The sequence below is a fragment of the Primulina tabacum genome, chromosome 14 (genome assembly GCF_025594145.1).
Source record: "Primulina tabacum isolate GXHZ01 chromosome 14, ASM2559414v2, whole genome shotgun sequence".
Lineage (NCBI taxonomy): Eukaryota > Viridiplantae > Streptophyta > Magnoliopsida > Lamiales > Gesneriaceae > Primulina > Primulina tabacum.
The window spans coordinates 1558304-1585950 of NC_134563.1; the positions used below are offsets into that span (position 1 = coordinate 1558304).

The following is a 27647-nucleotide window of genomic DNA, read 5'->3' on the forward strand; positions in this document are numbered from 1 at the left end:
CTTTAAGTTGTCGTGTCTCAAGACTTATGGATATGACACGTACTCTTTGGGGTCGCGAGTTCACATAATGATATTAACTTCTTGTAAGAATCTTTCATATTCAAAAATGTCTTTAAAAAATGCTTCGGAGATCAATTTCACGGTTAATGACATTAACTGTACCAAGGACTATTATCTAACAAATGAAATATATCTGAAAATGAGCTACTTTTGTAAGGTTTTCTTTGCCTCGAGGATCCTAAAAAGAGGTTGTTTAAGGAAAGACTAGTTTGCAAGAAAATATGTTGAACGAGCATTTGGAGTGCTCTAATCTCGATGAGCGATTGTTAGAAGTACAACTCTTTATTGGTAAAGAAAAAAATTAAAATATATTATGTTAACATGCATTATTTTATAGAACATGATTGTTGAAGATGAGAGAGGGTAACATGACAAACTGGTCTAACGACGAAGTTGATGAACCCGCACAACACGTCCAGAGCTCAAATTGATGATTTCATAATCATCTCCGGAGAAATTCCGAAATACATGGCACTCAAATATATCACCAATTTCGTGCCGAATTAGTTAAACATATTTGGACACAATACAACAAAAATTCTGTTGGGTGCAATAATTGTCCTTGCTTGGTAGAGCAATCGAACCATGGTGCTTGAGCTGCTGTGCGTTATAAAAAATTTGAATTGCATCATTACCATCAGCTATAGCTTTTGGTAAAGCGGGAAGCGCTCGGTCCAACAATTGGTATCAGAGCCAAGGTCACGGGTTCGATTTCCATTGATTGCAAGGAGTGCAATTATTGAGAGGAAGATTGTTGGGTGCAATAATTTCCATTGTTTGGTAGAGCAATCGAACCGTGATGCTTGAGCTGATGTGCGGTTTAAAAGATTTGAGTTGCACCATTACCACCAGCTATAGCTTTTGGTAATGCGGCAAGCGCTCGATCCAACAAATTCTTAAATTTAGTTTATTACAAATTTTAAAATGTTTGCTTCATATGTTGTTTTTAATTTTATACAAATATTTTTTTTCTTATGATATATTCATTCAAATTTATAATAAAATTTTAAGTTTAAATAATGAAACTCGTAAAATAAATAACAAAAATTATAAACATTAAATGATTATAAAACAACAATATTATGTTATTTTAAATAATCATATCAAACGGTCCAAAGGCTCTTTTATATTTTTAAAATATTATTTTAATCAAAATTCAAATTAAATTAATAATATTATTTATTTTCAATAATATTAATTGTGAAATTGTAAACAAAATTAGAAATATATTTATTTAATATAAAATAAGAATAAAGATAAATGAGTGAACAATAAGACTTATAAATAATGAATGTTGATATTAAATGGATGCAAGTGTGTACTAATAACAAGAATGTGTTAATATAACAAGTATGTGGTACATGAATTATACGAGACGTAGAAAGTGAATTAAATTGTATAATAAATCAAACATCACATTTCGATTGCTCTACCCAGCAAAGACAATTATTGCACCCAATAAACCCTTCCTAATAATTGTACTCTTTGTAATCAATGAGAATCGAACTTGTGACATTGACTCTGATATCAATTATATGACCAAACACTTGCTCTCAAAATTATAATCGGTGTTAACAGTGCAACTTAAATATTTTAAACCATATAATAACTCAAGTATCTCGTTTCGATTGTTGTATCCTACAAAACAATTATCATACCCAACAAATTTGTTTGTGCAATTGTCTGTTAGCAATTAGGCCTTGATTTGTTTGCAGATTAGCTAGGTTTTGACAAAAAATATTAAATAATCAACATGTTAGATAACCGGCTTATATTGAATATTAACTAGCATGCATTTAATTCACAAAAGACAAATGCCATGATACAACAAGAATCGTTACGTAAGATTAAAGTGAATGCAAACAAAAACTTGTCCATGGCATATTCAAACACACATCGAGTTTTACAAAATACAAAATGCAGCAATATGCCATCGACTAGCTAGATTAACATTTTAAAATATCATTTTAATATATTTTGTGCACGGATAGGTATGCAGTATATCAAAACTGTATAAACATATCTTTTTGTAGCCATACGAGAATATTTTTACATTTATTGTTATATCACCAATATAGGACTGAACGCTATATCAAAAATTATAACTTATGGTAACAGTGTAACTCAAATCTTTTGAACCGTACAACAACTCAAACATCACGTTTCGATTGTTCTACTCAGCAGAGACAATTATTGCATTCACAATCTCTATCACAATAATTGATTCTTGCATTCAATCATAATCGAATTCGTGACATTTACTCTGATATCATTTGTAAAACTGAACGCTCGTCGCTTTATCAAAAGTTATTGATGGCGGTACCTGTGCAACTCAAATTTTTTAATCGTATTTCATCCCAAGCATCACGTTTCGATTGTTCTACACAGATTCAATTATTGCACCGAACAACCAACTTGAACTGTCGAAAATAAGCTTAAGAACAAAGATATTTGAGAGGGTCATAAGGTTATTATTTGAACCAATGACACGACATAATAAATTTTTATTAGAAGATCTAAATTTGAATTTATGATTTAAATTTTTTTTAACTCAAATAGAATATTAAACATGTAAGAGTACTGGAAATTGAGTTTTGAAATATTTATTTTCTAACCAATAAAATCTAGATGTATCTCCAAAAATACTGTGACTGTGACATACATATAGTATATATATAAAGGTTGAGAGATTTAATAGTCCCACTTTATGACATCAATTGACATTAAATTCAATTTGCAATATTATATGTTTAATTGAAGTAATTTGAAATAAATTGTTTATGGACGATAAACAATATTCATTGCATTCTTACAAATATAGTGTTTTTTCAACATTAAAAAATTAAACAAAATCGATCCGGGAGATCCCGAAGAACAACACAAGAAAACCAAGATGGAATATTTTCATCTAGCCATTGGAAATCTAGAGAAACATCTAAAGCTCTGCGAGCTACAAAATGAGCCACACAGTTGGGGCTGAGCGATACATATGCTTAATAGAAATAAAGCTATTGTCCAGAAGCAAAAAAATTGACATCCAAGGTTAGAGCCCCTACTGGACCAAACTCCTCATTTGGATTAAGAGCTAAGCGAACCGCCTCGGAAGAATCTGAGAAAATACAAACATTATAGATGCCAATGGCCAAACAGAATTCCATCCCACAACGTAACGTCAAGAGCTCAGCAGCAAGAACACAACCCAGGTCACGAATAAGGAGAGCTTTTGCGCCGCAAACATGTCCAAGTGAGTTTCTAATTATGACAATAACACTGAAATGTTGATTCTCTGAATCATAGCTTGCATCAACATCTAATCTGAATCGAAAAGGATGAGTAGGTTTCCATCCATTATCCCCAAGCTTCAGTGAGTTAAAATATGGTAAAACAGATTTCAAACGAAGTATACGAACAGAATCACACATATAATGCACAGTCAATAAAAGATGCATCATGATGCGACTTAAAACAAGGCCAGAATGGAGTATTCTTCCAAGATTCCCTAGCAACTGGACCAAACTCCTCATTCTCTGAAATTGCAATTTAGCTATTTGTCCTTTTTATTTAATTATTTCAAATTATAATTTTGTCATTCATTAGTTTTTACAATTATGATATATCTTAGTTTAAATATAATAGTCTCAAATTGCAATAATATATTTTATTATTTTTGTTATTATCATATTATCTCGATTTGAACTTTCTTTTAGAATAAGACGGACCTATATGTGAGCTAGATTTGGTCGAAGCTTCGGTAAAGTCTTTTAGAATAGGGCGGTCCTATATGTGAGCTAGATTTGGTCGAAGGTTCGGTATGGTCTAACTCCTCCAACCCATCTTTTAGAATACGGCGGACCTATATGTGGGCTAGATTTGGTCGAAGCTTCGGTCTAGTCTAACTCCAACCCATAGATAATATATGTCAATGCTCATATATTTTAATGCTAAATTATATCAATTTGAGCCTAATATTTATCCATTTAAGCTATATTTTTATATATATATTTCATCGCATCCAATAAATAAGTGACATTTCATCGATATTCACATAACTGATTTTTTGGTATGCATCCAATAAATAAGTGATATTCATCGATATTTGCTTTCTAGTTTTTGGTATGCGTGGATAAATGGATGGAAAATAGTTGAAAAACTATGTAATTGATGGGAATTTTATAATATAAATTAGATCTAAATTTTGTACTTATAGTAAATAAAATAGAAATTTCTTTAATATAATTACATGTTATAGAAAAATTTACTTAGTTTCTTATTATATAAATGGATTGATTTTGAAATGGTAAAACTAGCAAATATCTATGTAAGTGACATTTTAGTTAAAGACTTCAACACTTCGGTCTTTATTATTTAAATAATAGATGAATCTTTTGTTTTTTAATAATATAGTTAGATATAAACATAAATTAAATCTAAAAACTTATATCTTATATAATGAAAAATATATAAATACTCTTGTTCTTCAAGCTACTCAAAACATAAAAAATAAATTATTCAATCATTTTTTCATGTAATTGTTTACAAATTGAAATTTTATTATTGAAATATAGTATTCTCATTCAAATTTAAATAATGTTTATATATCAGTTTAAAATATTAGTAAGCTAAGATATCATTATCAACAAGGTTACATTAAAAATATATTAAAACACTTATAAATTAAGAGAACAGATAATTGACATAATATAAAACGTATCCTTGTACATTTTTATGGATGAACTTTCATCTATCCCCAAAAAGAAAATGATGGTCCAATCCACCACTGATTAATTATTTATTTTGTTCATTTGTTGACCTTCACCCTAACACTCATCACCTAGACCATAAATATTGTTAGGTTGACGTTGCGTCGTTTGATTTTGTTAGCTTAAATGGGCCATAAAAGAGATACTCAAGTTCTTAACATGTGATATTATCTCTGATAAGATCAAGACCAGTAATAGAGAAAAGTTAAGATTGAAATATAAAGAATAAAGTTAAGATTGAAATATAAAGAATATGACACATTACCAGCAGAGAGACACGCAAATCCCCTCATACTCTGGACCTAACAATTTGATCCATTAGCACCCAATTAAGTAAGTGTACTCTGTGCTGTTACGATTATAAAAAAATAAAGTTACGCCTTAACTAACAACTATAAATTTTGGTCTGGTGGTAACCGTTTTATAGTTAAAAAATTGCTTCTATGATCTCACAATAAATAAATATTGGCATTACAATATTATTTTAAGGATATGTTGATAAACCAAAGGAAAATGTCATTTATGCACCATATATATTAATTATTGATCTAATAAAAAAATTTATTTTTATTTTTATTTTATTAGTTAAGAAGTATACACTTTTACGAGTTTATTGCAAGTAACGTCCCCAATCATTATTTATCTTTAAAAAATAAGTAAATCTTCACTCAAAAACATATATTTTTTAGTGAATTTGGATTGAACAATGAGAACGCAATGGAGAGACAACAAAGGAACCTCAAGAAGAATCAGAAATGGTTCTGGTTAGATTCAACTCTATCTAATACACAAAGTACTAGTTTCGCCCCGAGGTCGCCTGTATCCTCATCGACTTCATATCATCGATCAGACGATCCAAATCTCGAAAAGACGAACCTCCTTCACTTACACTCGCCTTGGCCAACTTGGCTACATGATCTGCCCTCTCCAAGAACTCATCCTTCCTCGACTCCATAACCTCCTTAACCATTTTTTCGATCACGACTCTATCACACATATCCTTCATGTCCACTCCCAGCTTCCACACTTCCTCGACATACCTACTATTCACTTGTTGATCCACACCATATGGCCAACAAATCATCGGTTTCCCCTCTACTATACTCTCCAACGACGAGTTCCACCCACTATGCGTAAAAAATGCCCCTACCGCAGGATGTGCTAAAACCTCTTGCTGTGGAGCCCAACTCACAATACAACCCCTTTCTTTTGTCCCTTGGGCCAATTCAACCGGCGTTTCGGACACCATGTCACCTCCTATAACCGAGCCCTGCCTTTGAACCCACAAGAATCTCGACCCACTATTCACCAAACCATGCCAAAGTTCCAAAAACTCTTCCTTTGTAATGATCACAAGGCTTCCAATGCTGACATATACAACAGATCTCAAGGGCTGCATATCGAGCCAAGAAATGCAACTCATGTCTTCTTTCCATATACTATTTGACGTGGTCGTTTCAGCCTCGAGCCTTGCTTTCAAGTGAGTGTGGAGTGGACCTATGGCGTAAACATTTGGGCAGATATTGCGCATTTGAGATAATATAGGCGCCTCTAGTTCTTGAAACGTGTTGAAAATCAGCCCTCGAGCTAAGGGAATATGTTCATCCTCTCTAAGAACAAGTTTTATGAGCGGATCATCGAGGTCTTTTGCGCGACAAAAGCTGGGAAGGTCTCGGCGCCTAATGATGCCTTCCATTCCGGGAGCGTTCATTATCAACTCATCCATGTTATCATCTACATTATATTCAAAAGGAAACCCAAATAAGCAGAGAACAAATTAAAGGATGCTGCAGGAGGCAGATTCATAGACGATCCTCAGAAAATTGAGAAAAATCCAAACATTCGTCCTTAAGTTTGTCTACATTAATTTTTAGTTTCCCAAATGGTAAAAATTCGGTCTTGGCGCAGTAAAACAAAAACCCTGTCCTAACAAAATTATGAGCCGATATTTGGAATTCTTTCAAAGCTAAAAATTTGAAATCCTCTCTGCTAAGCTTGGGTAAGAATGAAGAAGATATCTTTACTCTAATACCACAACGCTACACCAAAAAAATGGAGTTCCCGAGAAATGGGCAACTGGCAAAAATACTTCAATATCACAATTAAGATATGAAAATCAATTTGGCAGTAAATTGAGCACGAAGTAGTACGTGTACTTTGTACTTCTCAAGTACAATCTCACATAAAAAAAAAAAAAAAAAAACAGAGCTCGCTCACCTTTGAAAGGAACCTCCCCAGCTTCGATAAGCTTCGGCAAACACAGATAAGCCCAAAGCCCACAAGGACTAATGGTGTCAAAGTACAACAGCGGGACCCCGATCTCCCCCGCGACCCCCGGCGCAAAAGTGAATATCCCGTCCGCAATTATGCACGTCACCGGCGCCTCCGAGTCCGGGCCGTATGCCCCCACAGTCAACATCTCTCTGAAGATGGGCGCAGCCACAATTTCCATAGACGCCAGCAGATTCGGGATTTGATCCCCCGTGCGTGGATTATCCTCAGGCAGGCCATCCGGGACTGTCTCGAAACGGAGATTGGCGTACCTTTTGAAGTGACTCTTGTGGTCTGTGCAGCTGAGCAAGCGCTGCTGAATGTGCTGCGTGTTGAGGAAGGTGATTCGGATGTTTTGCAGGGATAAGAGCTCGGCGAGCTTGAGCATACAGTTGACGGGGCCCTGAAGCGGCAGAGGGAAGACGAAGACATGGGGAAGAGGGGAGCGATTATGCATATTGGGTGGAATTGTTTGGCGAGTGATTGCAGTTGAGAAGAAGGCCAAGACCAAATACTGTTGCTTGCTCTCTAGCTGGTTTTTGTTATAATGGGATTGAAAATTTTGGCCCCTACAAAAAAAGTCATATTTTGCAATTAAGCTACTAAAAAAGTAGGAAAAAATATAATTTTAGTCGTGTAAATTGACTTAAATTGTTTTTGTATGATTTATTATTTGTCGGGATGCTAATGTCATGTTGTATCGTCAATATACGTCGGATATTGTTTACATGTTTGATAATTTCACCGTAAAACTTTGAATTTATAGTTTATGATCGAATGCTTACCGCTTTACCAAAAGTTATAGTTAGTGGTAATGGTACAACTCAAATCTTTTAAACCGCACAGCAGCTCAAGCACCACGGTTCGATCGCTCTACCAAGCAAGGAGCAATTATTGCACCCAACAATCTCACTCCCAATAATTGTAATCATTGCCATCAATGGGAATCGAACACGTGACCTTGGTTCTGATGCCAGTTGTAGGACCGAGTGCTTGCCGCTTTACCAAAAGCTATAGCTAGTGGTAATGGTGCAATTCAAATATTTTAAACCACACAGCAGCTCAACCACCACGGTTGAATCGCTCTACCAAACAAGACAATTATTACACCCAACATATAGTATTATTACCATTTTTTTAATTGATTCAATGGGGTGCTAAATTTTTTATTTTACTTTTTTTGTGAGTGACTAGCTCATTTTTTCGTCCCCTAGCTAGATAAAATAAACTTTACCAAACAAGAGGAATATATCATTTAATTCCCTTGATTCCAATGTGTTCTTCTTCTTCTTCTTTGGTTTTGGGAGTACTTAAATATTAGGTAGGCAGCTCGTTACCTTCAAAGAATTGTTTGGTAAGAAAGTTTTCCACTAAATGACCAAAAATAGGGTTCTTATCCGGCAAAAAGATCCATTCAACTTTAACAACTGCTGCCAATTTCCCATTGGTCTGTCCAAAAATGAGAAAAAATAAAATAAAATAAAAAAATTGAAAATCGTTAAAAATGAAAATTATCTTCTTTTTTTCCACGACATATATACATTACAAAAACTACTATGAGACCGTCTCACAGATTAATTTTATATTTTTAATGGTTTTTTTTATTCAAGGTTTCACCGATTTTTGTTTTCTAGAAACACACACTCAAACAAAAATACACATCATTCTGAAAAAAAACAAAAATAGAAACACATAATAAGCAATAAATAAATAATTAAAAATATTGATAACTATTTAAACAAATAAATAAAAATAATTTTAAAAATAAATATATATTATACACAGATATTTAGTACACGCAAAAAGAAAAGTTGTAAGTGTATGGAACACCAGATCTGAAAATATTAATATATTATATCATATTGTATTATTAAAGTCAAAAAATCTAGAATGACTAACTTCGAGAGTTTAATCAATCATTTTTTTATAAATATTCAAAATACCCCTATTAGAAATAATAAAAAATAAACTCCTATTACATCAATTATTTAAATTATTGAAATTCAGAAAATAATTATCTTTTTTTATAAATACTAAAAATACCCCTATTACAAGTAAAAAAAAAAACTCCTATTACAACAATTATTTAAACTAATGAAATTCAGAAAATAATTATTAAAAAAATACCAAAATTTTAAAAACATTAAATATCTTTACTATAATAATTTGAGTATGTCTCTTGTGAGACGATCTCATGAATATTTATCTGTGAGGAGACGGGTCAACCCTATCGATATTCACAACAAAAAATAATATTATTAGCATAAAAAGTAATATGTTTTCATCGATGAACCAAATAAGCGATCTGTTTCACAAAACATGACTCGCATATATTTTTGCCTAATAATTTATATATAAAGAAATTATAAAACGTATACACATGACCATTGAAATATAATTGTACCTGCCACACCACTGCTGTAGTTTTAAAAGATAGATTTTTGAAGGAATGAATCCATAGTTGAAAGTCGAATTAATGAACCCCTGGAATTTGGTGGATGTCATTTATTAACAAGATCGCCAAATCTCCTCAGTTATTTATGTAATGATCAATTAATAATTTTCACGTGACTTGGTCAATCCTTATTTAATATGTCTCTATTTCCTCGATATGCGTAATAATAATTTGGATACGATGTTCTCCCTTTTGTCTTACTAATAATAGTTTTTTTCTTTATCTCAAATATATTCGTTTTATTAATGTTGGGTTGAGTGTATTTGTGAATGAGAACCGATAAATAATGAGATGAGTGGCTTCTTGTAAAATTTTCGAGTATCAAACCGTTGACGATGTTCTATGTCTGATTGGTTGGATGAGTCTTAAATGAGAGATTCCAGAACTTAATGGGTAAGACCAATCTTTAGTGAAGACAAAAACAAGCGGGAAAGAAGGATGTGATTGGTTTATCAGTGATATGAAACAAAACCCACAATAAGGAACGTTTCTCTCTTTGAACCTATGTGCCTAAACACCGACTCACTGATATCCAAATAGGTGCGGTCAATCATGTACATCGTTCGCTTATTATTAGACTATGTGATGCTATAGTTATAAATAATAAAGTTATGCATCTCTATTAACAATTATAACTTTTGATCTAATGATAAGCGTTTGTTCTTAATATTTAGTATTATTTCTTTATTATTTTACTAATATACCCATTTTTATATATCATTAATACATTAATTAAATAAGCACAAAATAAGAAATTTGTTAGTATAGTCAATTTTTTTTGTGTATTCTTAATCTATATGAAAATCAACCAAACACACACATTTATTTTATTAAACAACATATTTCATTTAATATATATATATATATATTGCAATTTATTTTGAAATTTCATAAAACTTAGAAGAGTTAAAAATATGTTATCTCCTTTTATTTTTAAGTAAATTAGAGGAGCATCGATCTCTTCATATTGAGTAGATCTTTTGTGAGACAGTCTTACGAATCTTTATCTGTAAGATATGTTAACCCTACCGATATTCACAATAAAAAGTAATACTCTTAGCATAAAAAGTAATAATTTTTCATTTATGATCCAAATAAGAGAGTTGTCTCACAAAATACGACCCGTGAGACCATCTTACACAAATTTTTTCCCTTTCACATTTAATATAATTTTGAAAGTTGTTATTGGCCACAATTAAACGTAAGCTATTTTGTTTTTATAAATACAAAATGATATTAAGTCTTTGTTAGTTCCCAGAAACGTTGCGATAATCAATATTTTTTGATTTGGACAATTCGTCTTGGAACTGTATTTGACGCTTCCATTGCACTTACTGATATATTCACGAAGACTTTATCCCGATTATATAGTCTATCTTTTTTTAATATAAAATTCATTTTTCATATTTAATAAACTATTTTTCGATATACCCTTATATTAAAATAATTCTATTCAACTTTAATTGTTGGTGAGTATAATTTATTTCCTCAATGCCATTAAAAATAAGGGTACATTAAAAAATCTGACTGTGCAAAATTAATTTTTTCAATAACATTTTTAATACATGTGAAAAACAAAGTTGATTATGTAATTAAGACGAGGGAAATATTTTTTTTAGTAGGTCTCTTGTGAGATAGTCTCACGAATATTTATCTGTGAGACGGATAAACCCTACCGATAATCAAAATAAAAAGTAATACTCTTAGCATAAAAAGTAATAATTTTTCATGGATTACCTAAATAAGAGATCTGTCTCACAAAATACGATCAGTGAGACAATCTCACATAAGTTTTTGCTATTTTTTAGTCAAATAAAGATAGTCCTAATAAATTTGAATTTACAAACATTAAAAAAAAATCTGTCATCATGTATTAAATTTAAACCCAGTAAACTAACTATTTCGGTGAAGTAGGTCTCATGTGAGATGGTCTCACGAATCTTTATCTATGAGACTAGTCAACCTACCGATATTCACAATAAAAAGTAATATTCTTAGCATAAAAAGTAATAATTTTTTATTGATGACCTAAATAAGAGACCCGTCTCATAAAATACGACCCGTGAGATCGTCTCACACAATTTTTTGCCATTTTGGTGTGTGTGACGAATTTATTTTCAAAATCTCAAAAATATCTCTTGACTTCCTCTTAAATTTTCTAGAAATTTTTTAGTATTCAATATTTCTCTCCAAATTAATTTCAAATATCGAGGAAAATTAGCTAAATATGTGTAAGAACCATAATTTTTTAATCATAAATATTCCTTCTTCGTTGAATTTATCTTTTAATTTGAATCATGTCTCGATGGTTGTATAAAATAACTTAATTAAATTAAATATTTTTAAAATAAAAACTCATCACACATATAAAATTTATAATATTTATACATAAAATATAATTAATATATATATATATATATATATATAACAAAAACTTGTGTGAGACGGTCTCACATGTCGTATTTTGTGAAAGATATCTCTTCTTTGGGTCATCCATGAAAAAATATTATTTTTTATGCTAAAAGTATTACTTTTTATTGTGAATATCGATAGGATTGACACGTCTCACAGATAAAGATTCGTGAGATCGTCTTACAAGAGACCTATTACGCGTGTGTGTATATATATATATTAGAAGATCCATTGAATCTCATTTAGTTAAATTATATATATTAATAGATCCACTGACGTTTGCGAGGTAAAGGAACATATTCCAATGACAAACTTAAGCCGGCGACATCGACAAATCTTATCTTCTAATGATATTTTTATTTTTCTTCACATGCAACATAAGATTCGACAAGATTTGGGGATATGTACATTAACATTATGACGACAAGGCGTTTTGCATACACTGAATATAATAAAAACTAATATATTTTAGTTCATATTTTTATTTTTTTATAATTTAATCTAAATTGGAAAAAAAAAGTATTATTCAAATTATATATTAGAAAGCAATAAAATAAAATATAAATGATGGATTTATTTGATAATTTAAAGATAATTAGTAATACGTAAGGAAAAAAATATTTCACCATCCACACTAAACTCTAATTACAAAAATAAAAATAATGTATATTTACTGCCTAAATTTGATCAGTCAAATCTGTTTTGGATACAGCGAGGGTAAGCCATGGATACGTTACAAATATGTTTTTTCTTATAAGTTTGGGCAAACTTGCAAAAATTTAAAATTTTCATGGATTAATCGAAAAAATTGAAATTTCTGAAAACTAATTGGAAAATAATTAATAAAAAGAAATTGAACTTTGGGTTTCTAAAACCCTAAATTTTTTACCGTAACGTATTTTATATTTTCAAAATTTACCGTATCGTCGAATTAATATCATATTCGGCATGATATATTTACCCATATCTATGCAAAAATAGATAACTGGAGTTGGAGACGTGGATAATAATAATAATAATAGACGGTCTTATAAATTTTTATATGTGAGACGGATCAATCATACCAATATTCACAATAAAAAATAATATTTTTTTATGAATGACACAAATAAGAGATCCGTCTCACAAAATACGACCCGTGAGACCGTCTCATACACATTTTTACCTAAAAATAATGCGTTAGAAAATGAATATAATTTATAGATCAATTATTATTGCATCCGAAAGCAGGATCACTATTGATATACAGTATAGGGAGACACTGTGTGAAAAAAGTCTTCACATATATTATATTATTTATCATATTTATCTTGATCTGACTAATTTTTATTATTTAAAACAGTTTCCAATTCTATTGTTTGGATGAAAAATCAACCCCCCAAACTCAAGTGATCATCGATCCAATATACCTGATCAAGTCCTCTAAACTGCGATCCGATGATCCTCCTTCTCTAACGGCTCTTCCCACTTGCGCCGCCAAGCGACTCGCCCTCTTTGAGAACTCATCCTTCCTTAGCTCCATGAGTTCCCGCACAGCATTCTCAATCACAACTCGGTCACAACTATCCTTTATGTCTAACCCAACCCTCCAAACATCACTCACAAACCGACTATTAACCATTTGATCAGCGAAATAAGGCCAACATATCATAGGCACACCCGCACCAATGCTCTTCAAAGTCGAATTCCATCCACAATGCGTTATAAATCCACCAACCGTGACGTGGTTCAGCACCTCCTCTTGCGGCGCCCACTCCACCATGTAACCATTTTCTTTAGTACCCTCTTCCAATTCGAATATAACGCGATCCGCGGAACCAGCGGAGTCTGGCCTCATCGCCCACAAAAATTTATGTCCACTGTTCACTAATCCATGCCAGAACTCAGATATCTGATCTCTTGTCATTATCGTTAAGCTCCCGAAGCTGACGTAAATCACTGATTTTGGCTGCTGTGCGTTTAACCAGTCGATGCAACTTCGATCTTCTGCCCATAAACTGCCTGAAGAAGTCAAGGGTCCGACCTTCTTCTCCTCGAGTCTCGACTTCAAGAGCACATTGCTTGGCCCGATTGTGTAGAGCCTAGGCATGTGTGTGAGGATATTCGATAATACTGGTCGCTCCAGATCTTCAAATGTGTTGAGAATGACTGCTTGTGCTCGCACAGTTTGTCTTGTCAAAGCGATTAATTTATGAAGAGCAGGATCATTTGAATCGTCCACACGACAAAAACTTGGCAAGTCGCGGCGCCTAAGAAAATCTTCCATTCCGGGAATGCTTTTCACTAATTCATCCATCCCATTTCCTGCAATAACCATCGGGATAATATAGACAATTCAAGTCAAGAATAAGACACAAAGACACCGTTTGTTTTGAAGGACATGACATTAAATGATTATTCATTCATTGTTGTTGCACCCAACATTTTATTAGAGCTGTAAATTTTTGTTATATCACCCTTATAGCACACATACTTCATCATCTCGTCTCAAGAATCAATGCCAAAAAATTAAACCGATCTGATGAGAAAACAGAGATCTCGGGCCACTCGATTTACAAATAACAAAATTTTCAGCCGTCAAACCAAAATATAGTGTTTTTCAAGTTTCAACAAAGCTTAAAACTAGGAAAAAATAATCAAAGTGGAGCTCGAATAACACCAGAGAGGACCTTTGACGGGTAGTTCATTGGCTTCAGCGACTTCAGTAACGCAGAACAAAGCCCAGACGGCAGCAGCACTAATAGTGCGAAAATAAATCAATGGAATCCCATGTTCTTCCGCAAAATCAGCATTGAAATCCAACACCGCATCTGCTACTATGCACGTTACTGGTCTTCTGCCAGCAGAAGCCAACAAATCTTTCTCGATCAACATTTTCTTGAAACTTGGTGCCACATTGTTTATCAGCGATGGAATAATATCCATTATTCGGAGACCAGCTCGCGGGTGGTCATCCGGGAGACCATCTGGAATGGCCTGAAACTGGAATCCCGGATATCTTGCGAAGGTCGAACGAGTGCTGGTGTGCTTCAGGAGACGGCTGTGGTTGAATTCAGACACGATGAACGTGACATGGAAATCGGATAAACAGAGGAGTTGGGCTAGATTGAGCATGGAATTCATGTGCCCTTGAGCTGGTAAAGGGAAAATGAGAACATGGGGTGGGAGTTTTGCATCTTTAGAACACATTTTACCGCATCAAGATTCAATAGCACCAGTCTACATATGATTGTTGAAGATGAAAATATATTATAGTTTGGTGTGGATTCTTGAATATGTCGCCTCCCGTGTTACGACACACTTTCATTAACACATGATACTCACGGAAAATTTAGGGTCTGCTTCCAGTAAGTGTCACTAGTCCAAACGTAGATGTTGAAATTGCCCTGAGCCTGAAATTACGAATAAGATCGTTAGGAGGGGGCAAGGAGAGTGTCCTGATGTAGCATACTCACGGGAAATTTAAGGTCCGCTTCCAGCAAGTGTCACTAGTCCAGACACAGGTTTTGAAATTGTCCTGAGCCTGAAATCACGAATAAGATCGTTAGGAGGGGACCATGAGATTGTCCTGGCGTAGCATACTCACGGGAAATTTAGGGTCTGCTTCCAGCAAGTGTCACTAGTCCAGACACATGTTTTGAAATGGCCCTGAGACTGAAATCACGAATAAGATCGTTAGGAGGGGGTCAGGAGAGTGTCCTAACGTAGCCCCTCCGATGCTCAAATCAGAGACTGAGGATATATGAGGAGCAGCTAAGGGGTGCAGATGAAAACAATATATTGAATCTCAAATCATACGCTCAAATCTGATATTTATAGGAGAATACTTGGACCCTAATGAGCTCCAAGATCTAATCTGGGCTCAGGGAGCCCATGGGATATCAATGCAAGTACACGAAGTTCGATTCTAAAAATTTTTAAATATTAAAATAAGTTTGCTTCGAATAACAGACACCATTAGATTGAATCAAAGTCCAACAATACACATACTATAATGTGATGGAAAAAAGTATTAATAATTTTAAATTTATTATGATTATATATCATTTAATCTAAGGTTTCCTTTGTATGATTAAAATTATAAGCAAATTAAAGATAAAATTTCAGGCTTGATCTCCGATTTTTTAAACTACCTTGCTAAAAAATAAAGAGACAAGATATTTATATATCTAAACTTTTTCTTCTACACGGTGAATATTTTTCTAGATTTAGCTTAAAACTTAACCTCTTACGATTTAATTGTAATCAACTAACTCAAATGTACATGTCAATAAACACATGAAATCACTCTCTTAAATTAATGAGTATAAAATTTGAGCCAATAAGGCTTGTAGTTTGTATTATCTAGCATTTATGTGTGTCACATTCATTGGGTTTTGTTTCCCAGGTGCCTATCTCGATAAACTAATTCAAATTTCATTCTTAATCTTATATTTTTTAAAATTCAACAATTTTAGTCTTTTATGATCGGAAATGTTAATTTGACATTGCACAGATCAGCACTGCGTCGCTGTCACGTCGAAAAATCGAATAAGTTTATACAAAAAAAAAATAACACATTAAAACTGATATTTGCAAAAATAAAATATCAAAATTGTAAAAACCATAAAAATGAATACCCAAAATATAACACATGAGGCACATGGCAATTATTTCTAGTTCAACACAAAAACTCCTATGAGATTATCTCACGGGTCAATTTTGTGAACGAGTATTCTATATGGGTCATCTACGAAAAAATATTAATTTTTATGTCAAATATATTAATTTTTATTGTAATATGGACATGATTGATCCGTCTCACGAATAAAGATCCGTAAAATCGTCTTGTGAAAGAGCTACTCCCGATCAAAATGGATATCTTCTTCCTTATTTTAATTTGTTCAAGAAAAGATTCACCAAATCTAAATGGAAATAATGTGTCGGTTGTGGTGTATGTAATTAACTAATGAATATGATGGTGATCGAAACGACCATGATAAAAAGGATAATATTATTAAAAAAAAAAAGGAAGAATAAGAATAACAATAAGAACGATACTATATATTTTAAGAGACTTCTTTTTACATACAACACCTATTTTCCTCGATGGCAGAGAGCATTCCATCAAGCTAAGTGGCTTTTGGCTGTCTTTTTTTTTTTGGAAGGGACGTTGATGTAAGATGTTTTGGCTTGATATTTGTCTCGGTCCGTGCTTGGAGCTGACACCTTCCGAATTGGAATTCAAAAACAAAAAGCATTATTGTGGACCTCAACTTCTAAATATATAAAAATTGTTAAAAGAAAAAATTTACGATAAAAAGTAAAAAATTCAAATTCAAAAAATATATTAAACTACACACTTTGTAAAATTTTGTTTACTCAATTATGTTTTTCTTCATAAATTGAGAGACCTATTTATAGAATTTCTTTGGAAATAATTCAAAAATAAATACATCATTACATACATCATCACACACTAATTTTCAATATTTATAACTATTATGTTCAACAATACCTCTTGTGATGTTGATCATGATACAATGATTGTCTTCATTACGTGTTTTTATACAGTCTCGTTAAAAACCTTACTAGGAAAAACTCATTGAGATAAAAACCATAGTAAGGGAAAAAGAGTACAGTCACGTAAACTCCCCATCATGTTAACACGAACGATTCTTCACAAATTTCGTAGATTGCACATCCCAATTTTATATATGCTTTCTGAATATTGTCGTAGGAAGTACTTTTGTGAAGAGATCTGATGAGTTTTTACTTGATTGAATGTAAGTAATATCAATATTTTTATTCTTCTCAAGCTCGTAGGTGAATGCGAAAAACTTAAGAGGAATATGTTTAGTTATGTCGCTTTTTATATATTCTTCTTTCATTTGAGTAACACATGCAGCATTATTTTCATATAGTGTCACATGCTTCTTGTCGAATGATAAACCACATGAGATTTGGATATTTTCGGTCATTGATTTTAGCCACACATACTCACGACTTGCTTCATGTAGTTCAATAATCTCGGCGTGATTTGATAAAGTTGTTACGAGTGTTTGTTTCTATGAACGTCAAGAAATTGTAGTGCCTCCACGAGTAAATACATATCCGCTTTGAGAACGTACCTTGTGTGGATCAGATAAATACTCAGCATCAGCATAACCAATTATTCTTTGATTGATATATTTTGAATACAAAAGTCCCAAGTATGTCGTTCCTCGAAGATAACAGAATATATGTTTAATTCTGTTACAGTATGAGCTAAATCTTGTCAATAAATTTACAGCAAAAGATATATCAGGTTTTGTACAATTTGCAAGATACATAAGGGCACCGATAGCATTTATATATGGTACTTCTGGACCATGAATAACTTCATCATCTTCACATAGACGGAATGGATCTTTTTCTGTGTTTAATGATCTAACAACTTTTGGAGTACCTAAAGAATTTAATTTATCCATATTAAAACGTTTAAGGACCTTTTCTGTATAATTTGACTGGTGAACAAATATTCCACATTCTTTTTGTTCAATTTGCAAACCCATATAATACTTTGTTTTTCCAAGGTCCTTCATTTCATATTCTTCCTTCAAGTACAACACAACTTCTTGAATTTTCTTATTCGTTTCAATGATATTTAAATCATCAACATATACAGCAATAATTACGCATCCGGATGTTGTTTTCTTAATGAAAACGCAAGGGCATATTGAATTGTTTACATATCTCTTTTTCATTAACTGTTCATTTAGTCGATTATACCACATTCGACCGGATTGCTTTAACCCATATAATGATCTTTGCAATTTCACAGAATAATATTCTTTAGGTTTTGAACTTTGTGCTTCAGAAATCTTAAATCCTTCAGGGATTTTCATATATATAATGTATATATATTTTCATACTCAATAATATATATATATATATATATATTTTATATATATGTATATATATATATACACACACACTATCGAGTGATCCGTATAAGTAAGTTGTGACAATATCCAGAAGACACATTTCTAAATTTTCAGATACCGCCAAACTAATCAAATACTGAAACGTAATTGCATCCATAACAGGAGAATATATTTCTTCATAATCAGTTACATGTCTTTGAGAAAAACCTTGTACAACAAGTCGAGCTTTATATCTTACTATTTCATTTTTCTCATTTCGCTTTCGAATAAAAACCCATTTGTACCCAACATGTTTTATACCTTCAGGTGTAAGGACTATAGGACCAAAAACGTTACGTTTATTTAGCGAATCCAATTCAACCTGGATTGCATCTTTCTATTTTATCCAATCCTGTCTATTTTTACATTCACTAAAAGATATTGGTTCATGATCTTCATTGTCATTTATGATGTCAAGTGCTACATTGTAAGAAAATATCTCATCAATTTCTTTTATATCTTTTCGGTTCCATATTTTTCCAGTATTAATATAATTGATAGATATTTATTGATTCTCATCATTTTGTGGTTCTGACGGAACTATTTTCATCATCATGTATTTCTGCCGGAATATCATTCTTTATTTTGTGATCATCGTGTTTCTCTATGTTTTTTTTTCGAGGATTTTTATCCTTGGAACCCATTGGCTTTCCATGCTTCAGCATTTAATGACATAATGAGTCTCTTCAATTTGTATATTTGGAATTTCAATTCGAGCAGGGGAATTTACAACATGTATATATGATTTAGTTACCTCTTGTTTATCTGCAAATACATCTGGTATTTGATTTGCTATTCTTTGCAAGTGCACAATTTGTTGTACATCTTTTTCACATTGTTTAGTTCTTGGATACAGATGTAATAATGATGATATATATCATATAATTTCCTTTTCGATATGTTTCTTTTCTCACCCCTAACATTGTGAAGATTTCCTTAGTAAAATGACAATCAACAAAATATGTTGTAAACACGTCGCCTGTCTGAGGTTCAAGATCTTGAATTATTGATGGGACTATCATAACCAACATAAATTTCGATCTTTATTTGAGGTCCCATTTTTGTTTGTTGATTCGATGCAATAGGCACGTGTACCTATACATCCAAAAATTCTCGGATGAGAAATGTCTGGTTTTTTTACCAAAGACAAGCTGCAATGTGGAGTATTTATGATATGCACTTGGTCTGATGCGAGTTAATGCAGCAACATGTAAAATTGCATGTACCCATATAGAAACATGGATTTTTGTATTCATAATCATTGGTCTAGCAATCAGTTGTAGACGTTTAATCAATGATTCAGCTAACCCATTTTGTGTATGTACATGATCAACATGATGCTTAACAGTGATTCCCATTGACATACAATAATCATTGAAAGTTTGGGAAGTAAATTCACCAGCATTATCAAGTCTAATTTTTTTGATTGTATGATCGAAAATTGATTCCGCAATTTTATTATTTGAGCAAGTAATCTTGCAAATGCCATATTCTGAGTTGATAATAAACGTACATGTGATCATCTGCTGGAGGCATCGATCAATACCATAAAATATCAATCCAGTAAAGAGCATTGGTAGTTTTTCAACTACATATTTCTTTTTCTGATTTATATGTGGTAAGACACATATATTTCTCATTTGTTTCATTTATTGTCTGAGTATCATACTCATTGGAATATATGTCATTAAAACTCAACAATTTTTTTCGATTGTGGTGAATACAAAGCATCATTTATCAAAAATTTTGTACCATTAGGTAACAAAAAATGTGCTTTACCACAACCTTTAATCAAGTCTACAGGACATGATATTGTATTCACCATTGTTTATGTTGGTTTTAATTCCAAGAAATATCTTTTATCTCAGATAATAGTGTGCGTTGTACCACTATCAGATATGCAAACTTCCATGAGATTAATTTCTTGTTTAGCCTTGTTCATAGCAGTTTCCATATTTGAACTTCAAAAAAATATGCAATGAAAATAATTACTGACAATACATATATAATTTATTGAAAAATATAAGTCATATCATAATTATACTATAAAACATTAGCATACGAGCACATGAAAAATAAAATATTTTACATTTCAATTCCACCAATATATTGATCATTTTCAGAGAAATCATTCAGAAATCTTCAGCATCAAAATGAGTTGAATCACTCAAACGATCACTGCGTTCAGTGAAATTGGTCTCTCTTTTTTTTCTTTATTGATTCTTTTTAGAGTTTACAAAGGTGCTCGGGGACTCGACAAAATACGAGACCAATGTCCTGGAGTGCCGCATCTAAAACAAGAACTTTCAAATCGTTTTGAGCGATTTTCATTAACATTCATGTTCTCATGTTGCCTTTCCAGTGGATGTTTGAGATGAGTTATAGAAGTAACTATTTCGATTGTTTTCAAAACCACGGCCGCGACCACGACCACGACCACTTCCACGTTCACGACCACGACCTCAACCAAAATCTTGTCTCTGAATTTGATTTTGGTTTCCAGATTTAAATTCATTTTTACTTACAACATTTACTTCTTGAAATGTTGTTGATCCCGTGGGTCGAAACTGATGATTTCTCATTAGTAGCTCGTTGTTCTTTTACGTCACAAGAAGATATGCGATGATAAGTTCAGAATATCTCGTAAATCCACATAATCTATATTATTGTTGTAGAGTTATATTTGATACGTGAAAAGTGAAAAATATTTTTTCAAGCATTTCCAATTCCGTAACATCATGTCCAAAAATTTTAATTGCTAAATTATTCGATACATTGTCGAGTTTTAATCACTGACTTTTTTAAAATCTTGACGTATTTAATTCATCACGGTCAGTCGGAAGTATAACTTCTCTTATATGTTCAAATCTTTATTTTAATCTTTTTCATAAAGCCATGAGATCTTTTTCAATGAGATATTCATATTTTAATCATTTATCAAGATATCGACGCAAAAAATGATAGCTTTTGCTTTTTCTTGTCATAATGAGATACCATTTTCTGTAATGGTCTCGCTTAGACTCAATGACTCAAGATGCATTTTTACATTTAGAGTCCATAGTATATAATTTTTTCCCTAATGTCGAGCGCAACAAATTTGAGCTTTGCCAAATTTGACATGGTGATAACAGAAAAATAACAATGCATTTTATTAGTTAAGTTCTAAATCTATTAGTATGACAATAAAAAGTAACAGATAAATTATAAGTACAAGTATTCTTAAAAATAAAGAAAAAACCTTGAAAGAACCAAATAATTATACAAAATAACCTTGAAAGAACCAAATAATTCTCCGATAAATACAAGACTAGTGATATATAATAACCAAATAATTATACAAATAATCTTGAAAGAACCATCTTCTTCTTTGAAAATTTTGATGAAGAAAATTTTTAGAGAGAAAAGTAAGTTTGTAGTGACTGAATGTGTGTGTAAAATCATATTTATAGGGTAAAACTAGCCGTTTATAACCGTTTATGACAGTTACAAAAGCTAAAAAAAATAAATGTATGTATATGTAAATTTTATGGTAAAAATATGATGTATATAATGTTAATCATGTTTAAATAATCATGTATATCACATCACAATATTATAATGAGGTGTCAGAGACTCTTTTTATATAATACTGTGACATTATACAAATATATATATAATTATTATATAACACAATAAAAATATATAAACAGTGAAATAATCACATCACATTATTATAATGAGGGGTCATAGAATCCTTTTATATAATAACATGATATTATTCAAATATATATACAATAAATAAACAGTAACACAATAAAATTATATAAGCAGTGTAATAATATAATCACATCACGTTATTATAACGAGGTGTCATAGACTCCTTTAATATAATAACACTATATTATATATTAAATATATACACAATAAAAATAAATAAACAGTAAATTAAATAATCTTACTTTTGAATATTGTTACTTTTTTCTTGTGTTTTGGAGCTTGAAAAAATATAGAGAACTGAACCTTCGAGTATCGTGTTGATAACATATTAAAAGTAAAAATTTACGGTAAAAAGTAAAAATCTCAAACTCACAAAATATATTAAACAACACACTTTATAAAAATTTTGTCTACTCAATTAAGTTTTTCTTCACAAATTGAAAGACCTGTTTATAGAATTTCTTTGAAAATAATCCAAAAATAAATACATCATTACATACATCATCATACACTAATTTTCAATATTTACAACTCTTATTTTCAACACTCAATCTCTTATTTTCAACCAACATAAATATTATATAAACATTAATACAATATTGGAAGTTTAACTACAATTTATTAAAATACATGACATTGCGTCAAATATCGCATAATCTAAACGAACATATGACATATTATTTTACAATATAGTACAAGACAATCTAACATATTAATCCTTTTTAATTTTCTTTGGGTGTGGTTCTGGTTCTCCGGTATTTGTAATTTATACTAAATATAAAAACAGAAGTTAAGTAATTGAAGATTTAGTGAGATGATAATCAAAGATTTCGTTTATATATCAAATTAATAATATTGTACCAAGGCCGTAATCAATATGTAATGATGTATTGCAAATGAACACAACAATGAAGTATTGTCAGGAATATGTAGTGAATGTTCCAGATTCTAGAATGAATATGTATGTTAAAAGAGGTGGCTCCCACCATCATGCTGTATAACACTTTTCAAGATATATTCAAATATAATTCATACAATCGATCAATGACGAGTCAAGGTGAACTCACAATGTCAGACCGAAGTCACGTAGTTCAGATGAATCATATAGCCATATTTGAAACCTATTTTTCATTGGACTTACTTTTCGGGCCGAAGCCACGTTGTCTAATGGAATACAAATCTGCTACAGTTACTTGTGTCCCGGCTCCATTCAATCATTCGTTTTACAATAATAGATAATTAATTAACCAAGAATCAAGAACTCCATACAATCAAATAGGCAAATCATTATGATCAATTAAGTTACGGATTACTCAATATGATACAATATTTAGAACAATTAGTAGCTGATGAAATTACAATAAATTACATCCCAAATGTCAAACGAGTCATATTAAATAAAAGCGATAATAAACATCATCTTTTTATTTTATTCAATGTCTTGTTTCGTCACTACAATTGCTTCAATATTCTTATAATCATCAATTTTATGATAATTTATTTGTTAGTAAGATTATCATATAATGACTTGCCTAAGTTCACACTTAAGTCGAGTTTAGAGTTGGACACGATTTAAAAATGTACTAGGAAAATTATAATAATTTGAAATTATCTCCAAATATTTCGAAATTTTCACAGTAAGTATATTTTGTTGAGTTCTATAATTTCTGTATGGTAAGTTTTTCAAAATTCTATACTAATTTCGCCCGGATTGTGTATTTTGTATGTAATTTCTACGAGAGATGAAAACCAGAAATCATTTTTAATCAGAATACATATCCTCCAATTTAGTTTATAATTTCATTCATTATTCCAAACAGCTTAAATTCCAGACGTACAATTAGTTATCATAAATAAAAATACCTTATAAAACTTTATTCTTACATCATATACTTCGTTTTCATACTTCACAAATGAGAAAAAGAACGAAAACTTCCAATATTTTCATTGGATCAAATCATTTGTAAGACACACTCAATTCAAACAACAAATGACTCGATGTACTCCACCAAATCATTAAAATTACAGCAAGATGATCCCCCTTCACTAACGGCCATTCTTGCCATTTTTGCCAAGTGAGTCGCCCTTTCCAAGAACTCGTCCTTCCTCGCTTCCATTAATTCTCTTACAGCATTCTCGATCACAACTCTTTCGCAACTATCTTTTATGTCCAATCCAATCTTCCAAACTTCGCTCACAAATCGACTATTAACCTGTTGATCAGCAAAATATGGCCAACATATCATAGGCACACCCGCAACAATGCTCTCCAGAGTCGAATTCCAGCCACTATGTGTCAAGAATCCACCAACCGCAGGGTGGTTAAGCACCTCCTCCTGCGGAGCCCATTCCACCATGTAACCATTTTCTTTTGTGATCTTCTCCAACTCGGGTGGGATTAATTCATGCATGTCTTTTCCTATTATAAAATCCGACCTCATGACCCATAAGAATCTCTGCTGGCTGTTCACTAGTCCATGCCAAAACTCAAGTAATTGCTCTCTTGTCACCGCCGTTAGGCTCCCAAAGCTGACATAAACCAGTTTATGCAACTTTGATCTTCAGCCCATATGCTGACCGAAGGAACTGAGGCACCGACATTGTTCTCCCCGAGTCTCGACTTCAAGTGCGCGGTGCCTGGCCCGATGGTGTAGAGTCTTGGCATGTGCTTCACAATATTTGATAGTATAGGTTGCTCTAGATCTTCGAATGTGTTCATAATGACTGCTTTCGCTCGCACAATTTGCCTTGTCAAGGTAATTCTATGCCAAAGAGTAGGGTCCTTTGCGTCGTTCACACGACAAATACTCGGTAGATCGCGATATCTCAGGAGACCTTCCATTCCAGGGATGCTTCTCACTAATTCATCCATCCCATTTTCTGAAATTCCCATCAAGAAAGATAAAGAATTCCAAACAAAATGGTTCAATGTCATATTTTATGTATAAAAATGGGAAAATGGTTCGATATTGAAAATGATTGTAAAACACATAATCATACTAGGATGAGTGGGTGGCAGCTATATGAATTGGGGTGTCATCCAACAAACACAGACAAAGTTCGAGAAAAACTTTCGGTACAACGTCATTAAACATAGAACTTTGTTAATATCATTCACACAACAAAAAAAGTAAATAGTTAAAAGATGGCACCTCCGAAGGGAATTTCGTTAGCTTCAATGACTTGAATCGTGCAGTAATACGCCCAGAAAGCACAGGCGCTCGAGGTACGAAAGTAGATCAACGGGATTCCATTCTCTTCCGCGAAATCGGCGGCGAAACTCAGCCACCCGTCTGCTATTATGCACGTTACAGGTCTTCTTCCAGCAGAAGCAAACAAATCTTTCTCGACCATCATTTTCTTGAAATATGGCCCCGAAATTTTCAATACAGATGGGATAATATCCGTCGCTCTCCGACCAGAACGCGGGTGGTCATCCGGGAGACCATCTGGAATCGTCTGAAACTGGAAACCCGGATATCTTGCGAAGGTCGAACGAGTGCCGGTGTGCTTCAGGAGACGACTGTGGTTGAATTCAGACACGATGAACGTGACATGGAGAAATCGGATAAACAGAGGAGTTGGGCTAGTTGGAGCATGGAATTCATGTGTCCTTGAGCTGGTAAAGGGAAAATGAGAACATGGGGTGGGAGTTTTGCTTCTTTGGAGCACATTTTCGCAGCACCGAGATTCAATACAACACACTTTATGATCCTGGAAGATGAAAATGTGATTTTTTGCGTGGATTCTCGAATTTGTAGCGCAATCGATATCGAGCACTACAGGTTACCCAACTCGAAAATAATAATGATGTTTAATCCACCAGTGACAAAAGAAGAATGTCACGCAAAGTAAAAATGAATTTTTATTATATTTTTGTCAAATTTTGGTCCTAATCTACTATTAAATGCAATTTTCCATAAAAATTAATTCAAGAGCATACTCGATTTTGTTACGATGCTTTCGTATTTTTTTCTATGATTTTTTTATTTTGTTTAATTGAATCGTTCATACTTTGTGTCTAACTTCATTTTATTTTTCTTGTTTTTTTGAAGTCTCAATCGGTTTCTCCACATATTATATTATATTATTTTGCATTAGAAACATAATTAAGTGTATGAATTAATTTTAATGATAAAAATGTATACCTGAATTTTGAAGTATAATGAATAGAAAAAGATTGAATAAAAAATAGAGTGATTAAAATAGATGTGATGTATATATTAATTTTAAAATTATTTCTATATTTACTTGATATAAAAATTAGGAAAAATTATATGAAAATTTAAGAACAAATAATATGTTAGAAAAAAACTCTACAAAGTAAGGGATGTAGATAAATATTTTAATATGGAGACAAAAAAAATTCAAAATAATTCATCATCGGAAAAATCTAAAATAATAAATATATTTTTTTCCTTTAAAAAAAATTAGCGGAACACCTCCTAATCTTTATATGCAAATATTAATATTTCAAAAGTTACTAAACATTTTTTTAGATTTAAGTCATATCATAAAAATATGAAAAAATATGCATATATTCACATGATTCAAAAACTAAGTTAGAGAATATATATATATATATATATATATATATAAACAAAATATATGTAATCATTAAAAATTAATATATAGTAATACAATATTTTGAATAATGTCAACTATTACAAAAACAATTAAGCTACTACATTTTTAATTAATTTTGTTGCATTTAAAAGTCTATATAACAGTTAAAATTACCAAAAAGATATATAAAACTCTTTTAAAGTAGTGAATAATGTCAAATATTACAAAAACAATTAAGAATTGATAGAGAAATGACGATAGATTTCAAAATTTTCAATTATAATTTAGGATTTATGATTCAAGATTTGAAAAAAAAAATAAATTAAATAATTATTTTGTTTACTTAAAAATTTTGTCAATGAAAGTTTTCGAGAAAGAAAGTTTAATAAAATAATTTTCATCAATTGTTTGACTTAATTTATTTAAGAAAAATTTCAAATTCGAACTTTATTATTTTGTTAAATTAATGTAATATTAATTGAG

At 31.8% G+C, this 27647-nt stretch overlaps 2 protein-coding genes and 1 pseudogene across 2 annotated transcripts in view; all 3 read right to left on the reverse strand.

Annotated features, from left to right (window-relative positions):
* Positions 1 to 5477: 5477 nt before the first annotated feature.
* LOC142525074 (7-deoxyloganetic acid glucosyltransferase-like) lies at positions 5478 to 7657 on the reverse strand. The gene is made up of 2 exons (XM_075629245.1): positions 7038 to 7657; positions 5478 to 6554 (listed from the first exon to the last, which is right to left on the reverse strand). Exons 1-2 carry the CDS (start codon positions 7546 to 7548, stop codon positions 5617 to 5619), a joined length of 1449 nt encoding a protein of 482 aa, XP_075485360.1. The 5' UTR covers positions 7549 to 7657; the 3' UTR covers positions 5478 to 5616.
* Positions 7658 to 13137: 5480 nt separating this feature from the next.
* Positions 13138 to 27647, reverse strand: part of LOC142524170 (7-deoxyloganetic acid glucosyl transferase-like) — a 39097-nt gene continuing 24587 nt past the window's right edge. The window contains exons 2-3 of the mRNA XM_075627985.1: positions 14628 to 15177; positions 13138 to 14262 (exon numbers count right to left, since the gene is read on the reverse strand). Of these exons, the coding sequence (XP_075484100.1) occupies positions 13343 to 14262; positions 14628 to 15147 (1440 nt within the window). The 5' untranslated portion in view covers positions 15148 to 15177 and the 3' untranslated portion in view covers positions 13138 to 13342. The remainder of the gene's footprint in view (positions 14263 to 14627; positions 15178 to 27647) is intronic.
* On the reverse strand, positions 24409 to 26424 carry LOC142524171 (7-deoxyloganetic acid glucosyl transferase-like; annotated as a pseudogene).